This window comes from Cupressus sempervirens, chromosome 1 (genome assembly GCF_028749045.1).
Source record: "Cupressus sempervirens isolate cs-2001-9-10 chromosome 1, ASM2874904v1, whole genome shotgun sequence".
Lineage (NCBI taxonomy): Eukaryota > Viridiplantae > Streptophyta > Pinopsida > Cupressales > Cupressaceae > Cupressus > Cupressus sempervirens.
This window is the reverse complement of record NC_143118.1, coordinates 580,720,266-580,744,117: the sequence shown is the minus strand read 5'-3', so window position 1 is coordinate 580,744,117 and position 23,852 is coordinate 580,720,266. Positions and strand designations below refer to the sequence as shown.

The window sequence follows — 23,852 nt, the reverse complement described above, 5'->3', positions numbered from 1 at the left end:
TGTTTTGCAATCTTTATATTTTAATAATTTAATAAAATGATGTTTTATAGTACTTATAAGATTTTAATAATTTCCGAATTATAATAATATTTGAGTTTTTTTCACCTTTCAACTCTATTATTTCTAATGTTAGCACTTAGTCATCGATTTAAACATTAAATAATATTAATAAATAAAACCTTTCATCTTTCAACTTCAATTTAGTATATCTTTCTTTTCATATTTCTTTTGCAACCGATGGAATGCAAATTGAAATTGAGATCTTACAACGGCAGGAAGCCGTAAGGTCAGGTTTAATTTAATAAATATGCTGGCCTTGTCATCTATCGGGACATAAATATCCGTCTTCCTTTCATTCTCAAAAACGTCTACCACCCTGCTCAGCCACGGTACCCATAACACCATTATACTCTTGTCTTTGCAGTGCTAGTTGTTGTTTGTACCTGTGGAAATCTGAAGGAAGCAACTGAGCATAAATATAGTTAACCCGACTGTGTAGCCGTGAGTCAAGTAAAGACATTTTTGAGTTTTATTTTCCATATTTCATTTACAAATTCTTGTTCTTTATGAGTTGGGTTTTGATTCAAACCTTATGTAATACTTCAAACTGTAACAATCATGTTGTTTATAATTTGAAAACCTGTTAATGCCTTATAGTTTGCATCCATGAATCACTTATTGAATAGTTGGATGAATGATAGAGAATGCCGACTGTGACAAAATTAAAGTTTGATTACACTTTTCTTTCTCAAAGTAACACTATAAGCCATTACTTGTAATTTTCTTTTGATTATTCCATCATCAAATCATGTTAAGCTCTGCATGTGGTATTGTAAATCGTACTTGGATGGTCTTTCCTTCATAGGCAAAGTTAATTTTTGAATTAATGATTGATACAAAGAAATATAGGTATCTTTAGTATAATCTATTAGTGTTGTGGTAGAGAATATTCTATGAGCATTCAAAATGGTTCATGAGTGCAATGAGTTGTTCTTTTCTGGTTTGCAAGTTGGATATAATATGAGTTCATTTGTTGTATCTGTGTATTGAGAATTTGTTTTCAAGGATATAGATATTGAAAATTGGTTGAAGATATAAGTGTAGGAGACAAGTAAGAATGTTGCTGAATTTAGAATGGTCAGTCGTGTTTTCTTTCTAACGCAACTGTTGAATCAAGAATGTTCAATGTGTCTCTTTTTCATTAATAATTGTAGACTGAATCGAGGTGGTCAGTAAAAGAATTCTAGTTCTTGGAAATTGCCTTAAATCATAGATGTTTCTTTATTCATAAGAGAGTATTAAACATGTATAAAAGATATGAATATACAATGAAAAACTGTGAATAACTAATTCAGTTCAGAATGTATTTCAAACATTCATACCCTGCAAGAGTGAAATTATTGATATTAAACGAGCACTTGGAAATCACCGGCTTAAAGGCCTAATGAGGGTGAGGGGGTGTGACGAAAGATTCATCAACAATAAGAACCAGTAATATCAGCTATGACATTTTAATATATATCATTTAATATGAATTAACAATAGCTCATGCATATTCCTGATCTCCTACTGCCAAGTTGTATGGCATGTTTATATCTCGAAGTTCAATGGATGGTAAGATGTTCCCTGTCAATTTCATGTAGAGAGAGCCTTTCTCGTTAGAAACCGTGTGGGGATAAGATTTGCTCTGAAGTTGGGTGGTTAAGCCCCTCACAATGTTTCACCTCTCTCAAGATGTCGGATATGCGTCAAAGAGAGATAAGCCATGCATTCAATTATTTATCAGAAACAGGTATTATCATTTTTTATTATGAGAAGGTAAGATTTAATTGAATTATTTCATTGCTATCATCATTTTACTTTCATATAAATGAATATTGAATATAAGTATTTATCTAATCTTGAGAAACTGTCACAGATAAGCAATCGAAGGAAAAGAAATTTGAAGCCCTAATTGATTGTGTGACAGCTGGAACCTTAATTGATACAGTGGTATTGGAAGCCCTAACTGAATCTGTGGTATTGAAAGCCCTAGTTGAATTTGTGGTCGCAGAAGCCCTAAATTGAATCTGTCGTCGCAGAAACCCTAGATAGAATCCGTCGTCGCAGATGCCCTAATTGAATTTTGTGGCCGCGAAAGTCCTAAGTGATAAAGCGGTATCAAAAGCCCTGAATGAACCGATAGTAATTGATGCCCTAATTGGTAAGATGATATGTGATGCCCTAATTTAAATTATAGTGGTATTTAGTTGTAATCATCAAATAATTTTTGAGATAACAGTCGATTTGAGAAATTGTTATAGTGTATTTGTGGACTAACCCGGGTGGTTGTAGAAGCATTCTTAGATGATTTTCAGTCTCAATTTTTCAAGGTATGTAAATTCAATTTTTGAAGTAATTTCATTTAATGGTATTTCAAGTATTTAGTTAAGAAATTTTGTTTAACTAATTTAAACAGTAAATCTTCTTCACATGAACATGAATGAAATAACTGTCTTCCTATGAAATTGAAGTTATAACTGTATTTTATGCTTATGTTAGATGTTAATTTAGACCCAGAAAATCCGGTTGTTACAATGGACCCAAGAAAAATTATCAATTTGAAGGACAAATTAACAAAAAGATGGAAGACAAGAAAGAAGGATCAAACCTGCATTAAAGAAGACTTGACCTTATTTTTTCCAAGTCAATAAAATTGATATTTGATTCAATGGGAAGGATAAGATCCAGAAAAGAAGCATGCATCAAAAAACAACTTGAAGCAGCTGAATCCATTCAACCAGAGGAGAATGATGCAGGAGTTTTTAGGGGCTTTTTGATGAGGAGCTTTTAGTGGGGTTTTTAAGCTTCTAGTAGATTTCTTAGAGTTTCTTTATTAATAACATCAAAATATTATTTCCAATTTCAAATTTTAGTTGGCAATTCATCTTATCTTATTTTAGGAAGCTTCACAAAACAATTCAGCTTTTTTTGAGTTGTTTTAAATATTACAAAAAATGGCAAAAAATAGTTTTATGAAAAACTGCCAAAAATGGTAATCGGATTTGTATTTAAATTTGCACTTAGTCTCATTGTAGCAAAAGCAGAGTTGGAATAATAATAAAGAAGGATTATAACTCTGAATATATTTTCTTATTTTTTCTCTCTTACGTTTATGTTAATGGTTTGTGGAATTGTGGCTGTAACATATGATCACTAGAGGTCAAGAGAGCTCATAGTCGGATGGATAGTCTATCTGGAGGGTTCTACAGTCTACCTCACTATGTAGCTGACATCTCTAACACCAAAATGCTCAGGTGGCAAGACGAGATGGTGTACCCGTGCCTTATCCCACACAGGGTTGGGCCATTCTCATTTGAGAGTGAGTGGGAATTGCACTAGGTCCATGGTTGGGAGGTTAAGCCTCTATCAATGCTTCTCCTCTCCTCCAAAGACGAGGCTTGTACTAGACAGATCGGAACTACTTCTCTTACAATGGTTTGATTCGAACTTACTTGGTATTTTCATTTCTTTTGTATCTTATTTCAGTTTCAACTATATATTATGCAGTTATTTTTACTTATTTTCAGTTATATGAAATGGTAGTTTAAATATTTCAGGTTTAGATAACGTTCATTCATCATGTGTAATATATTTGGTTATTTTAATTTGATCAAAAGTAGTAAATCTTCAAATGGTAGCTAAGGCTTATCATGTGAATGCAGTTTAATCAATTACAACCAGTTACAACAATTAATCACTTGAACGTGATTAGGTAGATGGCTTATTTTTATTCAATAAAATAAAAGTATTTAAGAATTAGAAGATTTGGTTGCTACATGTGCCTTGTGAACCATTCATTATAGAGCCCCTTTAGCTCATCAATTGACAAGCAGGAGATAGTTTAAGTTTCCACAAAAAGTCAAATTCCGAAATTGCTATCAGGATTCCAAAGTGTAGTTTTCAGGTCAACTAGATCAATGAGTTTGACTCAAAAACTACACAATAGAATCCTTATAAAAGTATCACAATTTGACTTGATGTGGAAAATATCTCCTTAAAATAATAATCCAAAGGAATTTAATTTTGCATTCTGAAAAATCAAAAAGAAATCAACTAAACCGAAAAATTACAGCCAATAGAGTGAATTTATGGAAGAACCCTAAAACCAATTATGAAATGCTTAAATTCTGAATGCAGCTCACTTATACTGTAAGGTTCCTGACTGTTATCTTTTAGTAAATTTCTAAATGGATACAATGTTGTGTCCTATAAGTTCTTTCCTACTTGATTTTCAATATTAATGCAAATTGGTGGTAATAGTAAGAAAGAGATTTTTGCTATCACATAACCAACCCGATAGAACTTCATTTGAATATTACCACAGAATACTTCACAATCGGCAATATTCTAATACATTGCATAATATTGTAAATAGCAAGTTCTTCAATTCAAACTTACAACTTCAATGCTCAGTACATTTCCTTAACTTAGAATGACAATATCTGGACTTGATTTCATTGGGATGGCACGAAACTGTAAAATTGTGCACCTGTAGCAGATGGGGGTCAAGCCTACCAATGAAGATGCCCTAGGGAAGTCACAATCGCCTACTTATGGCTTGCAGTCACCACTGTGCATGTCTCGTTATGGAATAACAGCTCTGGTAATGCCTTCAGACCAGCAGTATGAACAGTTCTCAACCAGTTCACACTCTTCCGCACCCTAAAATGCTTCTTCCTTACACGAGTTCCCTCTTCACCATAGCCTCTAGGTTCACCACAGTTCGTCAAGGCCTCCTATTTTTACAACACATGCAGACCAACAACTACGTATTCGCTTGGATGTAATGACTGCTCTCCAGTGTAGAAACATATACACACACACTCCACTTCTCTCTCAGACTCCTAATCCCATGCCATTAATCCTCCCTTGAAAAAAATGAGAACATCAAGACAAAGAAGTTCCGCCCAATGATACTATGATTTTTCTCAGTTTTGCAAAATGTTTGGGGCTGCATCAGGACACTGTCCTTGTGTAATGTCCCATCTTTTTAGCATATCAGTGGAGTTCTTAGCCTTTACATTCTCCAAAGGCTAAGTGGAGAAATAAGGAGAAATTGATTAAATTAATTTCTTATAAAGTCAAAAAAAGGGGGAAAAAAAAGTGACTTTATATTTAATTAATTTAATTTATTAGAGAGTGCATTAATTATTGGAAGGGGGAAGCTTCTAATAATTTAATTTTCTAGAAGCACAATTAATTATTGTATTGCAAGAGAAAAGCTTCTAGCAAGTACATTAATTATTGGAAGGGGAAAACTTCTAGTAATTTAATTTCCTAAAAGCACATTAATTATTGGAAAGGGAGAAACTTCTAGAGAATGCAATTATTAAATATTTTATTTCCTTCTAGAAGGGTGAAGGAAAAGTATAAATAGAGGTGAGAGCTTCATCGTTTATCATCCAATTTTGTGAATTGCATTTGATATCAAGTTGGGAGAAGAAACTAAGGTTTCTGATTTCAGTCAGCCATTGGAGAACGTCAACTCTTCAGTGTTGCAACCACTTGAGGTGGTGAAATATCCATTGAATTTGATATTTAGGAGAGCTTCAATTCACGAGTTCTATTTGTGCTTAATTGGAGAAAAGATTTTGATTGCTACAATACGCATGCACGATGTCACGCTACAGTGTCTATGTTTGATTCATTTCCTTTCTCGGGCATCACTATTATCATTGTACTTCATCAGCATATGATTTTGCTGTGATAATTCAGAATTGAAATTTTGGCATTACTCTAGTCATTGTTTGGCATCTAGTTTCCATGTATTTGCACTGATAATACCAAAAGAATTGCATTTGCATATTAGTTCCTTGTGAGTGGATACTACATTGGTATCAGAGCTATTGACCTGTCATCCTATTGGGTAGATTAGACATTGAATCAGTTAGTTAATCATGTTTACTTCAAGTACCCAGAAGCAGTGGGACAAGGATATGGAGAAGCTTATAACAAATTTTGAAAAGGTTGGATGAAAATCAGAAAAGGATGAATGAATCATTTTAGACCCTGCAAAACTAGACAAAGTGGCACGACGTAGGAGGACTACATCACAAAAAGGAAAAGAAAGAGGAACAAGAGGTCTCTATAGTATCTAGAAGCCTCTATGATGAATCCCCAACAGTTAGTGACCATCATACAGCTGACCTTATGGAGAGCAAAAATTAGACCTTAGAAAAAAATTCATTTGATGAAAATGAATCCCAAGATCATGATGTGGATGGACACGCAATCACCTTGGAAGTGGAAGTGTTTGAAGATATTGTTATATCAGTAGCTTCTACCTCGCCAATTGGGCCATCCTATGAGGTGCATAGCAACAGAACCCTAGATATTGAGGTGTGCATAGATGATAGCATACACGATGCTACTTATCATATGGTGAGCGACATTGATTCAGCCTCATATCATAGTGCTGATGACAAATTGGAAGATTTGTGTGGAGATGTTTCGTCACAAGGGAGTCATCATTTAGCAAGCCAATTGAAGGTTAATGATAGGATGGTTGCCACAACCATTGAGCATTTTGATGTTGCTCATCAAAAGTTGGCCACCTACGGTTGGAGTACTACTTTGACAGATGAGCACGGTGATAGTGTTTTTTCCATTGTAGAGATACATGCACTCCAAGAAGCAATTGGAATGATGAAACAAAATTACCTACAACTACTTGCAGATAGAGATTTTCTTCTTGAGTGGGATTGCATTTGTTATGTTGCATTGCAAGGAAAGGAGGAGAAGGTTGATAAGCTCACTCATGAGCTTGAGGTGAGTATGGACTCGTTGCAGAGTGCCCAATTGGCCCTTCAAGAGTCACAATTACAGATTGAGAAGCTTACAAAGGAGTTGAGTTTGGCACAGTCTCCACTAGCTACAGATATAGTACAATTACATACAGAGGTAGTTGATAAGAATCTTATATCCACGGGTTGTAGTGGGATGTGGTTACATCTATCACAGATATAGGTACAAAAGTTTCAGCTGGGATGAGTACCTTGGTTGTATCAAGTTCTCCTAAGGTTAGCACCATGACAATTGATACAGGACAATTTACTAGTAGTTCTTGTGTCACAATGGTGGATTCTCCTAAGAGTTGTGTGGCAGTACATGATGCTACTTCGTCATCTACACAAGGCATTCGTAGAGTATCATCTGGTTGGAAGTATGGCTCTCATGTTGATTTGTTTTCATCTCTTGGAAGCAAATCTGTCACTTCATTCCATGCAGCTGATTATGGATGCCAGCTTGTTGCTTTTCAGAGTCAGAGGGATCAGTTGTTTGATTCCAGTGTTGTTAGTGATGAGCCATTGACAGAGGTTGGCACATTTTACCGCGAATATACAGTGAGGCGTTGAAAGATCCCTGATGGATCTCTTCTGCTGATCTGCTGTAATTTTATATTTTTAAATCTGTTTTCCTGTTTATTTGTGTTTTCTTGCAGAACTAGACATAAGTACAGAAAAGTTTGTTTGTTTTTGATGGTTTTATAACATAGAAAGGAATAGGGAACAGAAACCATGAAACAAGACTAAAATAAATAAGGTATTCAATAAAAATCAGAATTATTGCAAACTGTACCAAGCAGATTTGTCTGAATTATAGAGCCCAGCAATAAATCTAATGCATTTCCCAAAGCTCACATACAAATTTGATGTCAAACTGGAAGGTGAAGATTGTTCTCGAATCCAGCATACATTTGGAGGTGAATACAAGCAATACTCTATACACCACGTGGTATATCTGTTGCATATGGCATCCCACAGGCTGCAATGAACCACGTCCCAATTGGAAGATGATATGTCACGCTGAAACCCCAATGAGAATTGATGCCTCTGTCCTTAATCACCACGCACAATGCCAAAGAGATTCGGTACCAAAGATTGCGGAGGGCTACGTCCCAGCCAATCACTAACCTGGGGTTTGCGTCCCAGACTAGAAATCGTCTATTTAGAGAAAATTCATAAACAAGTTGTCAAATATGCAAAAGATGATCTTAGAATGAAGCTTCTATCTCCTTATAACCCCTCTCAATTGCAAATCGAACCCTAAGTGTCTCCAAATGGCGTTGGGTAGTGGAAGTGTTATAATTTCTTATTTTAAAGTGGTCATGTCACTAGAAAATGACCTTTTTCCTCATAGACAGAAATTTGTTCACTGAATTGCCTTGAGACCAAAGAGAAAGATTTAGAGAATTTCAAGACCTTTCCAACAAGCTATCACACTATAGGATGCACATCCAGATGAGGCCAAAAACCCCTTATTACTCCAAAATGGCTAATAACTTAGCATTATTTAATTATTAAATGCTAACTCAGGAAATATTAACAATATAACCCAAATAGCCACAAAATGCCCAACTAACAACACAAACCATAAAATCATACTGTCACCTCTTTGTGACTGAAGTCGGAAATCAAGGATCCACTAGCAGTCTCATCCCTAAAATCTAAGGATGCTCCTAAAATTTAGGAAACAAGCCTGATCCCTCTGAAACTGACCCCAAAGAGCAATCTCATGGAGACCCAACCCTGGGCAAGATCATACCTCCTAAAAAGTAGGAACTGCCTCCTAAAAACAAGGAACATCTCCCAACTGATCAATAACTGCCAAAACATCAAGTCCCCAACACTGAATAACCATACTAGGTCTCTATCCAACCATGCCAACCTACAAGACCCCATAATAAGCTGACTCACATGTCTCTGCTAGACTAAGCTAAAAGAGGGGACATGACAGGAGTGCCCATCACTTTTCTTTTGACCCACACACGGAGGACTTGATGATGCATCGGTATGGATTGGTTCTGGAATTATACTATTCTTTGTGGGATGGGTATTCACCATCTTTGGAAGATGGGATTAGCAGCTGCAAGCATCTGACTCAGTTGTTTGTGGGGGATTACTTGCAAGGATAGTTGTCAATTATACATCATGCTGATATGTATCCAACAGGGTTTGCTACTCCTATCTCACAAAGTTTTCTTATGGGTACATGGTTACAGGACAACTATGGTGTCAGTTGGCATGATGGTTTGGTTAGTTATCACATCCATGGGAGTTTAGCGGGAGCTGTAGAGAGATGTTGTGTTATACACTCCTAGATATTTTTATCACTATATGGCGAATAGATGTGGGGTTCAGTTGTTTTGGGATCCAAGTGGTGATTGGTTCGACATGATGTATTGGATGGGTCCTATTGATTTGCTTCACCACTTTTGGCATAGTGAAGATGAGATCAAAGTAGCGTAGAGGAAGTCAAAGGGCATTAGAGCGGTACTTATGCAAGAGAAGCACCCTATTGCTTATGAGAGAATGAAATTAAGAGGGGCAGGGCAGAGCTTCAACATATATGATAAGGAGATGTTAGCCATTATGCATGCTTTGGCTAAATTCAGGCAATATTTGGTAGGTACCAAATTTCGTATCAAAATTGACCATAATAACCTAAAACACTTTTCTGGGCAGCGAGATCTCAATGATAGGCAGCAGAAGTGGGTGAGCAAGTTACAGTCCTATGACTTTGCTATTACATATTTTAAAGGGACACAGAATGTAGTTGCTGATGCTTTATCACGTAGGCCCCATTTGAGCTTATTGACAAATATATCGGAGGATTGGAGACACTTGATCCTTGCAGAGTATGCAAAGGATGCATGCACCGCCGAATTCATAGATGGAACTATTTAGGACAGCAGATACACCCTTGTGAATGAGCTCATCATTTACAAAGGGCGGATATTTTTGGTTCTAAGCTCAACAGTGAGGAGGATGGTTCTGAAATCTTTTCATGATTCACCTATGGCAAAACATTTTGGATTCTACAAGACATACTGGCAAATTAGAGAGCGCTTCACATGGAAAGGGCTCAAAGCAGAAGTACTTCAGTATATTAGGGAGTGTCCAACCTGCCAGCAGAATAAGCAGGAACATTCCTATCCAAGCGGTTTACTTCAGCCACTTATGATTCCTGATAGAAAGTGGAAGTGTTTATCTATGGACTTCATCATAGGACTACCTAGAGCCCTAGGCAGAGACTGCATATATGTGGTTGTGGATCGCCTTATGAAGTTTGCACACTTCTTTCCGATCACTGCTACATACACGGCTACATAGGTGGCAGAGTTATTCTTCAAAGAGATATTCAGACTACATGGCTTATCACGGAGCATTGTGAGTGACAGAGACGGCAGGTTTATGAGTCATTTTTGGCAAGAGCTATTCAGGTTGTGTGCAACAGAGCTCACTCCGAGTACTAGCTACCACCCTCAGACAGATGGTCAGACAGAGATAGTGAATAAATGAGTCGAGGGATATCTCAAAAATTATATAGCAAGGCAACAAAAGGCATGGGTAAAATGGATTTATTTCTATGAGTATTGCTACAATACCACTTATCACATGTCTATTCAGATGTCACCTTTTATGGCCTTGTATGGGTATGAGGCACCCAATTTTATGGATCTTCTTTTGAGTGACAGTAGAGTGCCCAGTGCAGGTGATTTGTTACAGAAGAGTCAAGGCATTGTTAAGACTCTCAAGGATAATATAACCAAGGCACAAAATCAGCAGAAGCAGTACACAGACCAGAAGAGGACAGAGCGAACTTTTAAGTTTGGAGACATGGTGTATCTTACATTGCAACCTTATTGTCAATCCACTCTCAAGAAGAGTGGTGTCGAGAAACTTAAGCCACGATACTATGATCCATTCAGGATTATTAGGAAAGTGGGAGAGGTGGCTTATGAGTTAGATTTGCCAACCGAGAGCAAGGTGCACAACGTTTTTCATGTGTCATGCCTCAAAAAGTCACTAAGACATCATATTGCTCCTTCTACAATACTCCCACCCTTGGATGATGAGGGGAAATTGATATTGGTGCAAGAGGCCATCATTGATTTCAGGGAAAGGAACTTGAGGCGGTGCACTATAAGGGAGTATTTGGTGACATGGATGGACCTGCTAGTAGAGGATGCAACATGGTAGAATGAGGAGATTTTGCAGCATCCGGACTTGAATTTGCTTGAGGACAAGCAATTTCAAGGAGGGCAGACTGTAATGGCCCCATCTTTTCAGCATATCAGTGGAGTTCTTAGCCTTTACGTTCTCCAAAGGCTAAGTGGAGAAATAAGGAGAAATTGATTAAATTAATTTCTTATAAAGTCAAAAAAAGAAAAAGAAAAAGTGACTTTATATTTAATTAATTTAATTTATTAGAGAGTGCAATAATTATTGGAAGGGGGAAGCTTCTAGTAATTTAATTTTCTAGAAGCACAATTAATTATTGTATTGCAAGAGAGAAGCTTCTAGTGTGTGCATTAATTATTGGAAGGGGAAAACTTCTAGTAATTTAATTTCCTAAAAGCACATTAATTATTGGAAAGGGAGAAACTTCTAGAGAATGCAATTATTAAATATTTTATTTCCTTCTAGAAGGGTGAAGCAAAAGTATAAATAGAGGTGAAAGCTTCGTTGTTTATCATCCGATTTTGTGAATTGTATTTGATATCAAATTGGGAGAAGAAACTAAGGTTTTTGATTTCAGTCAGCCATTGGAGAACGTCAACTCTTCAGTGTTGCAACCATTTGAGATGGTGAAATATCCATTGAATTTGGAATTTATGGAGCTTCAATTCATGAGTTTTATTTGTGCTTAATTGGAGAAAAAATTTTGATTGCTACAGTACGCATGCACGATGCCGTGCTACAGTGTTTATGTTTGATTCATTTCCTTTCTCGGGCATCACTATTATCATTGTATTTCATCAACATATGATTTTGCTGTGATAATTCAAAATCAAAATTTTAGCATTACTGTAGTCATTGTTTGGCATCTAGTTTCCATGTATTTGTACTGATAATACCAAAAGAATTGCATTTGCATATTAGTTCCTTGTGAGGGGATATTACACCTTGGTTTGCATCCTGGACTTGCAGAGACAATAACCATCTTCTAGATCCAAGCAATCTTCATTAAAAAAAAAATGTTACGTATATCCTACTCCTCAAATCCTCCTGTATATGAGTCCAATTGCCATGTAATTAAGCGTTACTAGGAAGAGAAAGGCATTATACTTTAACAAGTGTGAAGTCAACAGAGTTTGCAGGTGCGGGTGGATTCGATAACGCCACAGTCATAAGCGCTGACCCAAATATCTGCCACAACCTGCCTAGCGACTTAGCCAACATGATGCCAATTAGGATAAACGTTCACCCTAAATTTGTCACCATGCAAGAAGATGCTCACGATGGCTTGAGAGTCATAATGTTAGGCTTCGTCAATTAAGGGAAGCCACCTTCATAATTAGGAATTATTAATCTTAATATTACGACTCTAACATCCCGTTAAACAAAACCCCTTATCCTATTAGGATGTAAGGAGAAACTGCGCTAAGTATGGGTCTTGACCAATACACAATGGGAAGGGACATAGCATGTATGAATCTCTAAGTTACATGAAAAAAGAAAAGATAAATGCCACAATGATTTGAGAGACATGTTATTCTTAAATAATAAGATTTTCATGGTAAACCTTCTTTATATTGAAATGCCTTGAAAGAAAGTCTTGCCTACCATATGTATTACCTCTTTCTTGATTAATATATATGCTTATTTGTTTCTCAAAAAAATATAGAAATTAGCAAGTTTTGGCCCTCAAGAAATAAAGAGAGTAAGGATTTTCTATGGAAGCCATTATGGAAAAGAAGACAAAAACTTATCGTGCCCATTGGCAATAACACTTTGTAAAGCTTAAAGTTAAGGACGATTTGCGTGTGTGTGTGTGTGTCAAAGGTGATCACACTGGCACATATCCAAATGATGCGTACCAAAATAACATAGTTAGCCTAAAATGCATTAGGAACATTCTACACAGCATTACAAATGACAACATGAGGAGTTCGATTTGGGTGATGAAGGTGGGAGAACAATGGGGAAAAGAAGTGAAGACAATTATATGCCCAAACAAGGAATTCAAGAATGCATTATGGTCTTATTGCACTTCCAAATTTTGGCACCATACAACAAGGGCTCGTTAAGCAAAAAATCTCTTCGTGTTAATATGCAGTATTTATTAACAATAGAAAATCACCTAATTCAAGTAAGAGTTCGTATTGGAAATGTTATATTCGCCCAAATGAGTGTAGCAATAGCATTACATTGGTTAATGCACACTTGTTGCACATCCCTAGTAAAGAAGTTAAACCTTGTCGTAAGGTCCTACTTTAAGAGAGTGATGAAATGATCCACTAATCAAATGGCTACAATATTATCATTTGTGGGTAATCTGACATTAGATGCCACCCACCCATCAATATTATAGCTGCATGTAAGCAATAGCCCTACTTTTCTAAGGCAATTAACTGCTTGAGAAGATGATAATATGTAAGTTTCAATGTAGATAATAAGAGAGCATAGAGGAGAAGGATCCTCAACTTGCAGTGTAGATGCTTAGCGATACAACATATATGTGTAAATTGATTCAGTCCACCTACAAGCATATATACTCAATTGTTCGTTACATGCATGCTATCAAAAATTGACTAAGGACATTGGGTAAATTAAGTGGGAAAAATGGTTGTGATGAATGCAAGGGATGTGGGAATGTTCATTTGAAAGTTGAAGCCAACACACTTTATTGGCCTTCTTTCATTCCTTTTGGATGAAGGAATTCCTCAAGCTAGACTAGACCCAATTTTTCTTCAAGAGCATTAGGAATAATTTACACAGCAATACAAATGCCAACATGACGAGCTTGATTTGGGAGATGAAAGTGGGAGAACAACAGGGAAAAGAGGTGAAGACAATCATATGCCCAAACAGGGAATTCAGTTGAGAGTGCATTATTATCTCATTGCACTTTCAAATTTTGGCACCATACAACAAGGGCTTGTTAAACAAGAAAGTTCTTTGCATTACTATTCAGTGTTTATTGGCAATAGCAAATCACCTAATTCAAGCGAGAGTTCGCATTGGAAATGTTATATTTGCCCAAATGACTGTAGCACACTTCTTGTACATCCCTCGCAAAGAAGTTAAACCTTGTTGCAAGGCCTTGGTTTAAGAAAGGGATGAGATGATCCAATAATCAAATGCCTACAATATTATCATTTGTGGGTAATCTGACATTAGACACCACCCACCTGTCAATATTACAGCTGCATCCAAGTAATAAACTTACTTTTCTAGGGCAATTAACTGCTTGAGAAGATGAAAATATGTCAGGTTTCAATTTAGATACTAAGAGATAGCATAGAGGAGGAGGATCCTCAACTTGTAGTGTAGGTGCTTAGTGATACAACATACATGTGCAAATTAATTCAGTCCACCTATATACTCAATTATTCATTACATGCATGCTATCAAAAATTCACCAAGGACATTCAGTAAATTAAGTGGTCAAAACAGTTGTAATGAATGAAAGGGATGTGGAAATGTTCATTTGAAACCACCACACTTTATTGGCCTTCTTTCAGTCCTTTTGGACAAAGAAATTCCTCAAGCTAGAAAAGACCCGATTTTGTTTCACATTCAGGCCTTATATTCACAATTGAATCCCAACATTTTATCATTGTAAAAACAAAAATGCAATTTGAGTACCTCTTGAAAAGTTTGCTGCAGTTCTGGATTGAGCTTGGCAATGGATTCTGCAGCATCCTTGGCAATTTGAAGCTGTCTTTTGCACCGTTCAAGCTCATCCTTGCCTGTCAAGTTCCAGTGAACAGTGATTGATGGGCAAAATTACCATTAGCAACACTAAACTGCATTTAGCATTGTCCTCCTTGCACGAAAAAGTACATAGCAATTTCTGACATAAGAGTACAGGGTATTTTCAAAAAATTACATCTATATGTTACCAGTAGAAGTTAATTGTATATGTTAAATTGCATAAGTGAAAATAATCAAATATCATAACTACCTGGTCTATCAAAATCTATAATCTCTGTAAACAAATTCTTTCAAAAATAGCTATAACACCCATTCTGCAAGGCTGAAGTCAAGAAGTGATGTCAATGAAATCAATTACTAGTTCTGATCTCATAATAATGGAGCCCCAAGCATAAATAGCCCTTCCTCCACATGTAAAAAATTTAACACGATTTTATCCCCAATTGTTATGTTCTTTCTCATGTCAAAAGGCCTAAGAAGAGGTCAGTAAGGTAAAGTACACCTGATTTCTTGAAGATAATAAAACAATAAAGAAAAAGTTTAGCTCCATTCAGGGCAAACCAAAAAATAGCATGCAAAAAGGACACAACACAAACAGAAGCAAAGCCAAACTGATAAAGCTGATGAAATGATATTGTAAGATCTAGATAGCTCCTATTCATTGCCATCAATGATCATGTTAAAAAGTTAATCAATTAGACAGATAATGAGATAAGTGGGGTCTCACCACCTAAAATGACTGTGTACAGCATGCAATACGTCACAGGCAATATGATTATATTTTATAACCTTGGTTTCCTTCTTTTTCTGTACAAAATTGCACAGATTCAAATGCTTGATTATAGAGCATAGCTCGCAGGATAAAAATATCAATTAAATATTGCCATTGATGCCAAATGCATTCAGGAGTTTGATAGAAATATTGTCATTGATGTAAAATTGAAAATGTAAACATCATCAATGTCCAAGGTATGAATATAAAACTAATTAAAGGGACAACATAGAGCATTGCAAGAATTACATTGATGAGCTTATTGTTAAAGATTCATGGATCTAATAAATAAGGTAATATAATAATGAATATCAGGTTGATAAAAAGAAAATGAGTAAAGAAAGACTTGGCACTGGGCCCCTACTATTCTATGGGGTTGGGTTATTAACTGTTCACGATCCCGAGGAGAATAACAACGGCGCTTTCTACCGTGGGTAAGTCATTGCCAAGCTGAGCAATAAGATGAACAACATCATTAATGTGCAAATTATGTCTGAAGAGAAAACTTACTGTAAGAGGTAGATAACCAAGTTATTGGTCAAACTAGAAAGAACTGTTTATTGAAACTCAGCAATCCAGTCATGATCACGATAGTTGGAGTCTTCAAAGCTGTATGCCTTCAAATCGGGAGTCTACAAATCAAACTAAACACAGTGATTGCCATGCTGATAAAGAGGAAATTAATCAAACAAAGTCTTCAATGACTGAAAGGAGTCATCGATTATATGTTAGGAACATAAAGTCGGCATGTGAATGATGAAGACAAAACCATGTCAGCATGTCCACCATGTCATTACCAAGAAGCCTGATTAAAACAAAGTATTATGACAAGAGATGAGTTTTCAGTGGTGAGTCAATGTATCAACAAAGGCAAAAGACAAAGAAAGGTGAATAAAATACCAGTGGCGTACGGAGATCATACATGGCAACTATATATTATACGCAGTCAATTATATCATAGTGAATGATCAACATGGTGAAAGCCACATCCAACATAGCCGGCAAACAAACATATATACTTGAGTTGAACAAACAAATTCAACATATGGCATCATGAATTTTGGAAGGTATGGAGTTGCTTGCGGCAAAGAAGACAATATGATCTGGGTGCTAAGACAAATCAACAGTATTTAGCAAATTGAATGTTTGATTCATGTTGAAGATCCAAACCTAATGAAGCCGACTTCAATAACCACGATCTGAATGTTGAATAACACATATATACAGCGCAAAACATATCATACAGCTATCACGAAATGGGAATATTATTGGTTCAGCGAAAACATCTTGGAATATCGAGTCAATACAATGATTATTCTCAGGCAGTGATAAAGAAGACACAGAGGTAGTGATGTCAGCATAAGGAGACTGTAGTATGTAGACACGTCAGTACGGAAGACAGCAACATGTTTAAAGACACTCTGTATTCAGCAAATGAATATGAAGACAAAATGTCAATCAAACAAAGATAGTTCTCTAGACATCAACATCAAAAATGGTAAAAGGAATTAAAATTAATTAATTAATCCATCATATGCAACTATGATTACTTAAATTGAGGAGACATTAAGCTATGACTTCTCATTTTGAAAGGTCGCACTCTTTTATGCGTAAGATATAAAAAAGCATATAAAAAAGAATTACAAATCAGGGAGAAGTGTGTGTGATATAGAAGAGATAATCAGTGGAGTGTAGCGTAGGTGAGACAAAGAATAGATAGATAGATAGATAGATAGATAGATAGATTCAGATTTGTCAAATCTGATTATATCTGTGTGTGCGCGTAAATATGTCAGAATAATAAGAGAGAGTTATAAGTGTTGTGTGAATTGAAAGGTTAAAAATTAGCTGTACAAAGGGCCATTGATCAGTATATACTATAAAGATTGTAGTATTCAAGAAAATAGAAGAAGAATATATGCACATGTGAAGAAGGATTTATGCAGAAATAAACAATAGATTGAAGAACAGAAGTTTGTGGAAAGACAATGTCCATCATCAGTTGAGTAAGCAACATTGCCAAGGTGGAAAATAGTTTGTGTGCAGTGGCGCGGTGCTCACGAAGACAACCAGTGGGAGTCGGTGCTTCCAGTACGTCAGTGCCTACGAAATGTGGGAGTTGGAGCTTCAAGTTAGTCAGTGCTCATAAACATAGGGGTTGGAGCCTACTGAACATTGTAAAAGAACAAGTTTATAGATAAAACAATTATTTTCCGTGGTTTTCCCCCACATTGGGTTTCCACGTAAACACAGTGTTATTGTGTTTATGTGGACAATTGTTTGCTTCAGTATTTGAAGTTTATAATTGTGTGCTCTTCAAATATTTGTAGAGATACAGATACTAATATATATTAGTAGCTTGTAAAAGACCCCATTATAATGTGGATATGTCAATGCAAATAAATTAATAATTGAAAGAGGAAATCAAAAGATAGTATATGCTCTTAATATTCAGATATACTTTTCTTAGCATGCTCTTTCATTCTTCGATACTAGCGCTGCAATACATATATGGCAGTGGTGCAATTTTTAAAAAAATTTCTTAATTTTCCAAATTTCTATTCTATTTTACTTATCAGTATTGTCTTCCCTTCACTTTCCACCTCAGTTTGATAGTGTTGTTGATAATCTGAAAACTCTAAAACTGCAATGGTTTCAATACAATTTGGCACTCATGTCCTAAGTGCTTTAAATGGGCAAATAAGCTGTATATTGTTCTAGTCTACATTTTCCATCAAACTCAGATCTTATTAGAAAATGATCTATTCTTGAGAATATTAGTGTTTGGGCCCAAAAGAAAACTAGTGTTTCATCCACTTTAGGTGACTGGATTTAATTAAACTAATAATTTTCCAAATACTGGATTAGCGATTACTTAAGGCTTGCATAAGGCTGAGATATTTCCATAGTATGATTTGTTCTATTCCAAGGGGTTCCAAATATGACATTGTTGTGTCAGTGTATATATATACAAAAAAGTGGTAAATCAAAAAAACTTAAAATTGTCCTTGAAGTATCTCACTAATGACTGATCTTGAGAAAACAATTCCAAAGAAAAAAGCAGCTGTTGAATTTTCAAAAACTTTGAACCCAGGATAAAGAAAAAATTTAACGACTTAATAAAAAAAAAAGCTATTATTTATGGTTTTGAGCTTATGCTTACAGCATGTCTCATGAGACTTGGAACAGCAATAAGTCGATTCAGAAATTTGTTATAACCTAGAGCCTTGATATGTAATACTTCATAGATTATACCACATTCAGTTCATGGAAGCCAAATTTAAGTTTTGTCATTCTAGGGAGCAGACAAAAGAAACAGAACTGAAGTTGAAATCGAAACCCAAAACATTCTTTCAAATGAGATTTGTTCATACTATTTTATTGTCACCATTCATCTCCAAATAATTGTTCAGATTTTACCGAAGACTAATATCTGTTAAAATAATAAAACATTAGTGATGTAGAGCCTTTGGTACACCTTTAAGGAACACTAATTCAACTCAAGGGATTCACAGAAGTATGGTACTCCATCAAGGAATTAGGACCAACTCAGAGGCTTCAACAAAGAACCGTGACATTTTACACCAATATGATGCAAAGCATCCAATAAACCAACCAATAAGTGGGGTACGTGCTGATTCCTTCAACATCCACTAATAATTCTATTAATTAAAGACATCTCATGAGGTAAAACAAAATATATTTCAACCCAAGTTAATCAAAACTTCACAATTCACATGGTTTGACTTATATTCCAAAGTATATTATTCATAACTTTCGTTCCTCACAGATTATTGCCAAACCCTTTGGATTACTTGTTCGAAACTAGTCTTACTAAGTCATATCCAAATCTGAGACCAATTCAATAAACCAATTACATGTTATGGTCTTTGTACTGAGACCCATTTTCACCATCATAAACCAGAAACAATACTTGTAACCCTGCCTAGGGCATCCAATATATTTCTCAAGACAAATCCAAATAATTCCAAACCAATTTCATAGTAACCCTCTATGAATCTAGTTTCTTCATATGTAATTCATTAATTGTTTCAATGTATAAATCATTATGTGAGCACAAATGAATGCTTGCAACTCCATTGAATGTATTTAAAAACCAATTTTCAATAAAAGGTGTATAATGTCCACAAATCTGAATAAAAACAACTCAAACCAAATGGTAATGAAAGATGATTCGCATATATTTCCAATGATCTATTTAGAGGTCCTGATTATTCCAAATTCATCCATACCAAACCCTGCAATGTGACTGTTTCCAAGGATTCTCAAATCTGCAAATAACCATTTTCACCAAAATGCTCATAACTTCTTCAAAACTTCATTGAATTACTCCAAACGAAAAAGAGAAGGAAGATTATTCATCCTACTATCCAAACATACAGATTATACATGGTTTCCAGGCTGCACATGGTCGTATAAGACTAGGAACCAACACAAAAACTAAAAAACTAATCAAAATCTCTATATTAGAAAAGCTCAAAAATAGATCCAAAATGTTTCCTTTTTCTCCTTCTCATATTGATTTGGAACAACCATTACAATGCTTTTATTGACTTTTGGTAGTTTACAACTTCCCAACCAACTTTTGAACCAACCTATTATATGCTTTTAACCATTTTTTGCACTTTTTGCAAAGTTTTGAAGTTGCAAATTTCAAGCAACTTTTACATTTTGATCTCACAATTTTGTGCCAAACTTACAAACATGTCATAATGGAATATTGACCACCATTTACAATATTTTTACCTTCCTTTAGTTTACAAACACATTTTGACCTCATTGACCACATTAAGACAAAGTTACCGGAAACTCCTTTGTCCTTCCTTGGGTGCACATATCCCCATATCCAATTTTGAAACATATCCGATACTACCCAGATACACGATGAATATTGTACCCATGTTTGCCTAAAAAAAAGTTAATTTTTTAAGTGTGCCAAATCCTATGTAACTGATTTTTTAAAGATGTGGCGTAAATCTTCCCAAATTTAATTTAAAAAACTTTATTAATACAATTGTTTTTAAAAATGGTATAAACAAAACCTGCACCAAATGAGAAAGACAAATAAAATGATTTTCCATTCACCAACCCAATTTGTTTGGTTATCTTCTAATGCAACTCTACAATTTTTACATATTGTAAAGTGCTAAATTAAGTTATAAATATTTATGTAGCATTTATATGTGCTAAATTCCTCTAATAACTTAGAAAATTGTGTTAAATATATGTATATGATATTTATTAATGTCCTATCCAGTCGTATCCATATTGGGGATCTTAAGAAATGGTTGTTTCCATACCCAATACCACATCAGTATCCATGCAACTTTGGCTAAATTGGCTCGATTGTTATATCTTTTTGAACTATATTTAAAATTACTAAAAAAAAGCTCAAGAGTTCCCCACCTAGCATAAATCTCTTCGCAAGTCCACTTCTCTCTCTACTTCCATTGAGATATTTTATTTCTCCATCCAATCATGCCCTCCACCATTTTCTTGCATTATATCAAAGTTGTGGAGTTCCCCTTCTCAACATGTCAATCCTCCCAAGTCAATGTATTTCTTTAATTCCATCAAGGTCTCAAACTTACCATCCAATCATACCCTCTACTAATTCCCCAACTTCTATCAGAGTTACAAGTTCCTCTTCCTAGCATACCTCTCTTTCCAAGTCTGCTTCATTTTCTACTTCCATTACAATTTCAGACAAACACATCCAATTATGTTCTCCACCAATTTCTTACCTTCATTCCCTCTTCCATTGACAACTTGGAATCTCCCATCATTCTTACCACCAAACTTCCACCTCTTTTTGTTGTTCACCCTTGCCTACCTCACAACACAACCATAGCTCCATTATTGCACAACATGATGATGTGTCTTCTAGAAGAGCTCCAACCAATAATGGCACAATTTTAACTATTAAGAATGTGGATCCATATATGCCACCTATTATGTCTTAACGAGCATATAATCAAACCTTGGATTGAGAAAACTATTTGCCTATGCAAGACATACTCTTGAGCATGAAATTATAAAACATTGACAAGTATACTAGAAGCTTTCTAACTTTGTAAACAAAAGTCACTATTGAGGTGTGTGTCTCACGGTGTAAATTATAAATCTGTTTTTGAAAACCAATTTCTTTTATATAAGTGAACATCTACATATGTTATTCCATACTTAACCTTGAATGCAATGTTTCTCTCATAAAGTGAGCCCCTAAGAACACATTTCAAATTCAAACAAGTGTTCATTCTCCCCTTGTTAGGGGTGCACCAAACAATACAATTTTGCCTTTTGAAAATTGAAGTCATTTTCCTATATACAAGTGCATTCCTGTCAATGGGAATTGGTCCATATAACAAGTAAACCGAATTCTACCACATAAATTGCATACTAACCAATCAATTTTTTTACTTTGATTTTATATGTGATTTCCTTCATATAGATGTGCCCCTACACTGCTACCTTAGGCAATTTCAATAAGAAATATTACCATCCTTAGTTGAAAGAAAGCAAAGCACATATTAATGATTCAAAATTCAAAATCTAAAAAGAGATATAATGCAAAACTTTCTTACAAACCCTTTAACTATTAAAAATTAGTTCAACACATACAAATTCAGATTTAAAAAAATAAACCAATAGCACTAGATTACATGGGAAAATCTTTTTAGAAAAAATACTACACTCTAGAAGCCAAAGCGAATGCTCTTAACAAGTATTTATAGCAACATAATTCTGGAGAAAATTTTGCGACAATACAGCATCTTTAAAAAATTCCAAACTATCATACAAAACACACCAAGAAGCCACATCTTCATAGAACTTGACAAAAGTTGAAAGCGCCCATAGATCCAAAATCAACACGCGCTAAAAAACTAAATGGTGTCAAGAACGAGTTGTTGTTTCCATGACAAATTTTTGCACATAGAATCTTTCCAAAACACTAATCCTAACTCAACCATAATGTTCATCTTGCAATACATTACACCTACCTCACACCACATGTCAAAAGAAAACTTTGAAAACACAAACTAAGCAGCCCAAAACAAGACTGACTTAAGACTTGGTGAAAAAATCGGCCACAAGGTAAAAAGAAAAAGAAAAAGGGGGTTTTAAGTATACTTTTCACATTTCCTAAAAACTCGGGAGTTCCTCCTAAAAAATTGACTCGTATACACCATGACTCGACCTACAAGTCCATAGCAAGTAGACATCAAAAATGTCTATCATCTGCAAGATCATTGTTAGATCAATTGCAAACCTAAGACATTTAAACGACAATCTAATTGAACGACATTTTGTACTTTTTTTTAATATCATGCTACCTATTGTAATCATCATTATGATATTTTAATACAATGGCATACATGCAAGTAAGAGAGCATGACAAAAATACAATTGCACTCTTTCATCACCATCTATTCAATGTTAGACATAATGCAACTAGATGTGGACACATCTAAACCCCTTGACCCTCACATTCTCAGGACATGGACGTCCTCAAGACAGGGATTACCATGCCCATGATCCCCCCACAACCGCCAAAAACACAAGTCCAATAAGTGTCTCAAGAACTTCTGGAAGTGCCCCACCCCTAGACATTTAAAAAGTGAATTTTTATTAAATTTATATATATATATATATGCTAGCAAATAAGGTATATATATATACATATATATACATATATATACATATATATACATATATATACATATATACACCTACATAGATATATATTTATATATGCTAGCAAATAAGATATATACGTATATTTTTGGTTGATTAAAGATCATTTTAGATCGTTTGCAAACCTAAGGCATTTAAACGATAAGCTGATTGAAAGAGATTGTGCATATCAAGCTACTTATTGTAATCATCTTTATGATATGTTGATATAATAGAAATCTTCCATTCGCCGATTCAACAAACTTCATTTGTCAAATTGAAATTTTGCTTTGTATTCTAATTTCTAATTAAATATTTGATACTCAATGTTCATTGTTCTATGTTCAAGTATTTAGTATTTGACATTTTCAATTTTGCTACTTTACTTCTTAATAGTCTTATGCATCTTTTGGAAACTAGAATTTGAAGTACTATTATTGTGTATAGTATATACAGCAGCACAAGTACATAGTATTTAGAATTCGCAATTTTGGCCTTTTACTTCTTAAGCCTTATACATCTTTTCATAACTAGCTTTTTAAGTACTATATGTATAGTATATAGTATATATAACACCACCAACCCGCAAGTATGTCATATCCCCTTCTCTATATTCCTCCCCATTCACATCTTCATTTGTATTTTGTCATATTCAACCAATAACACATTATCTTTCACCC

General features: G+C 35.0%; 1 protein-coding gene across 1 annotated transcript in view; it reads right to left on the bottom strand.

Annotated features, from left to right (window-relative positions):
• SMC5 (structural maintenance of chromosomes 5) overlaps positions 1-23,852 on the bottom strand; it is a 171,679-nt gene that overhangs the window by 33,406 nt on the left and 114,421 nt on the right. The window contains exon 21 of the mRNA XM_089831289.1: positions 14,637-14,740. Coding sequence (XP_089687415.1) covers positions 14,637-14,740 — 104 coding nt within the window. The remainder of the gene's footprint in view (positions 1-14,636; positions 14,741-23,852) is intronic.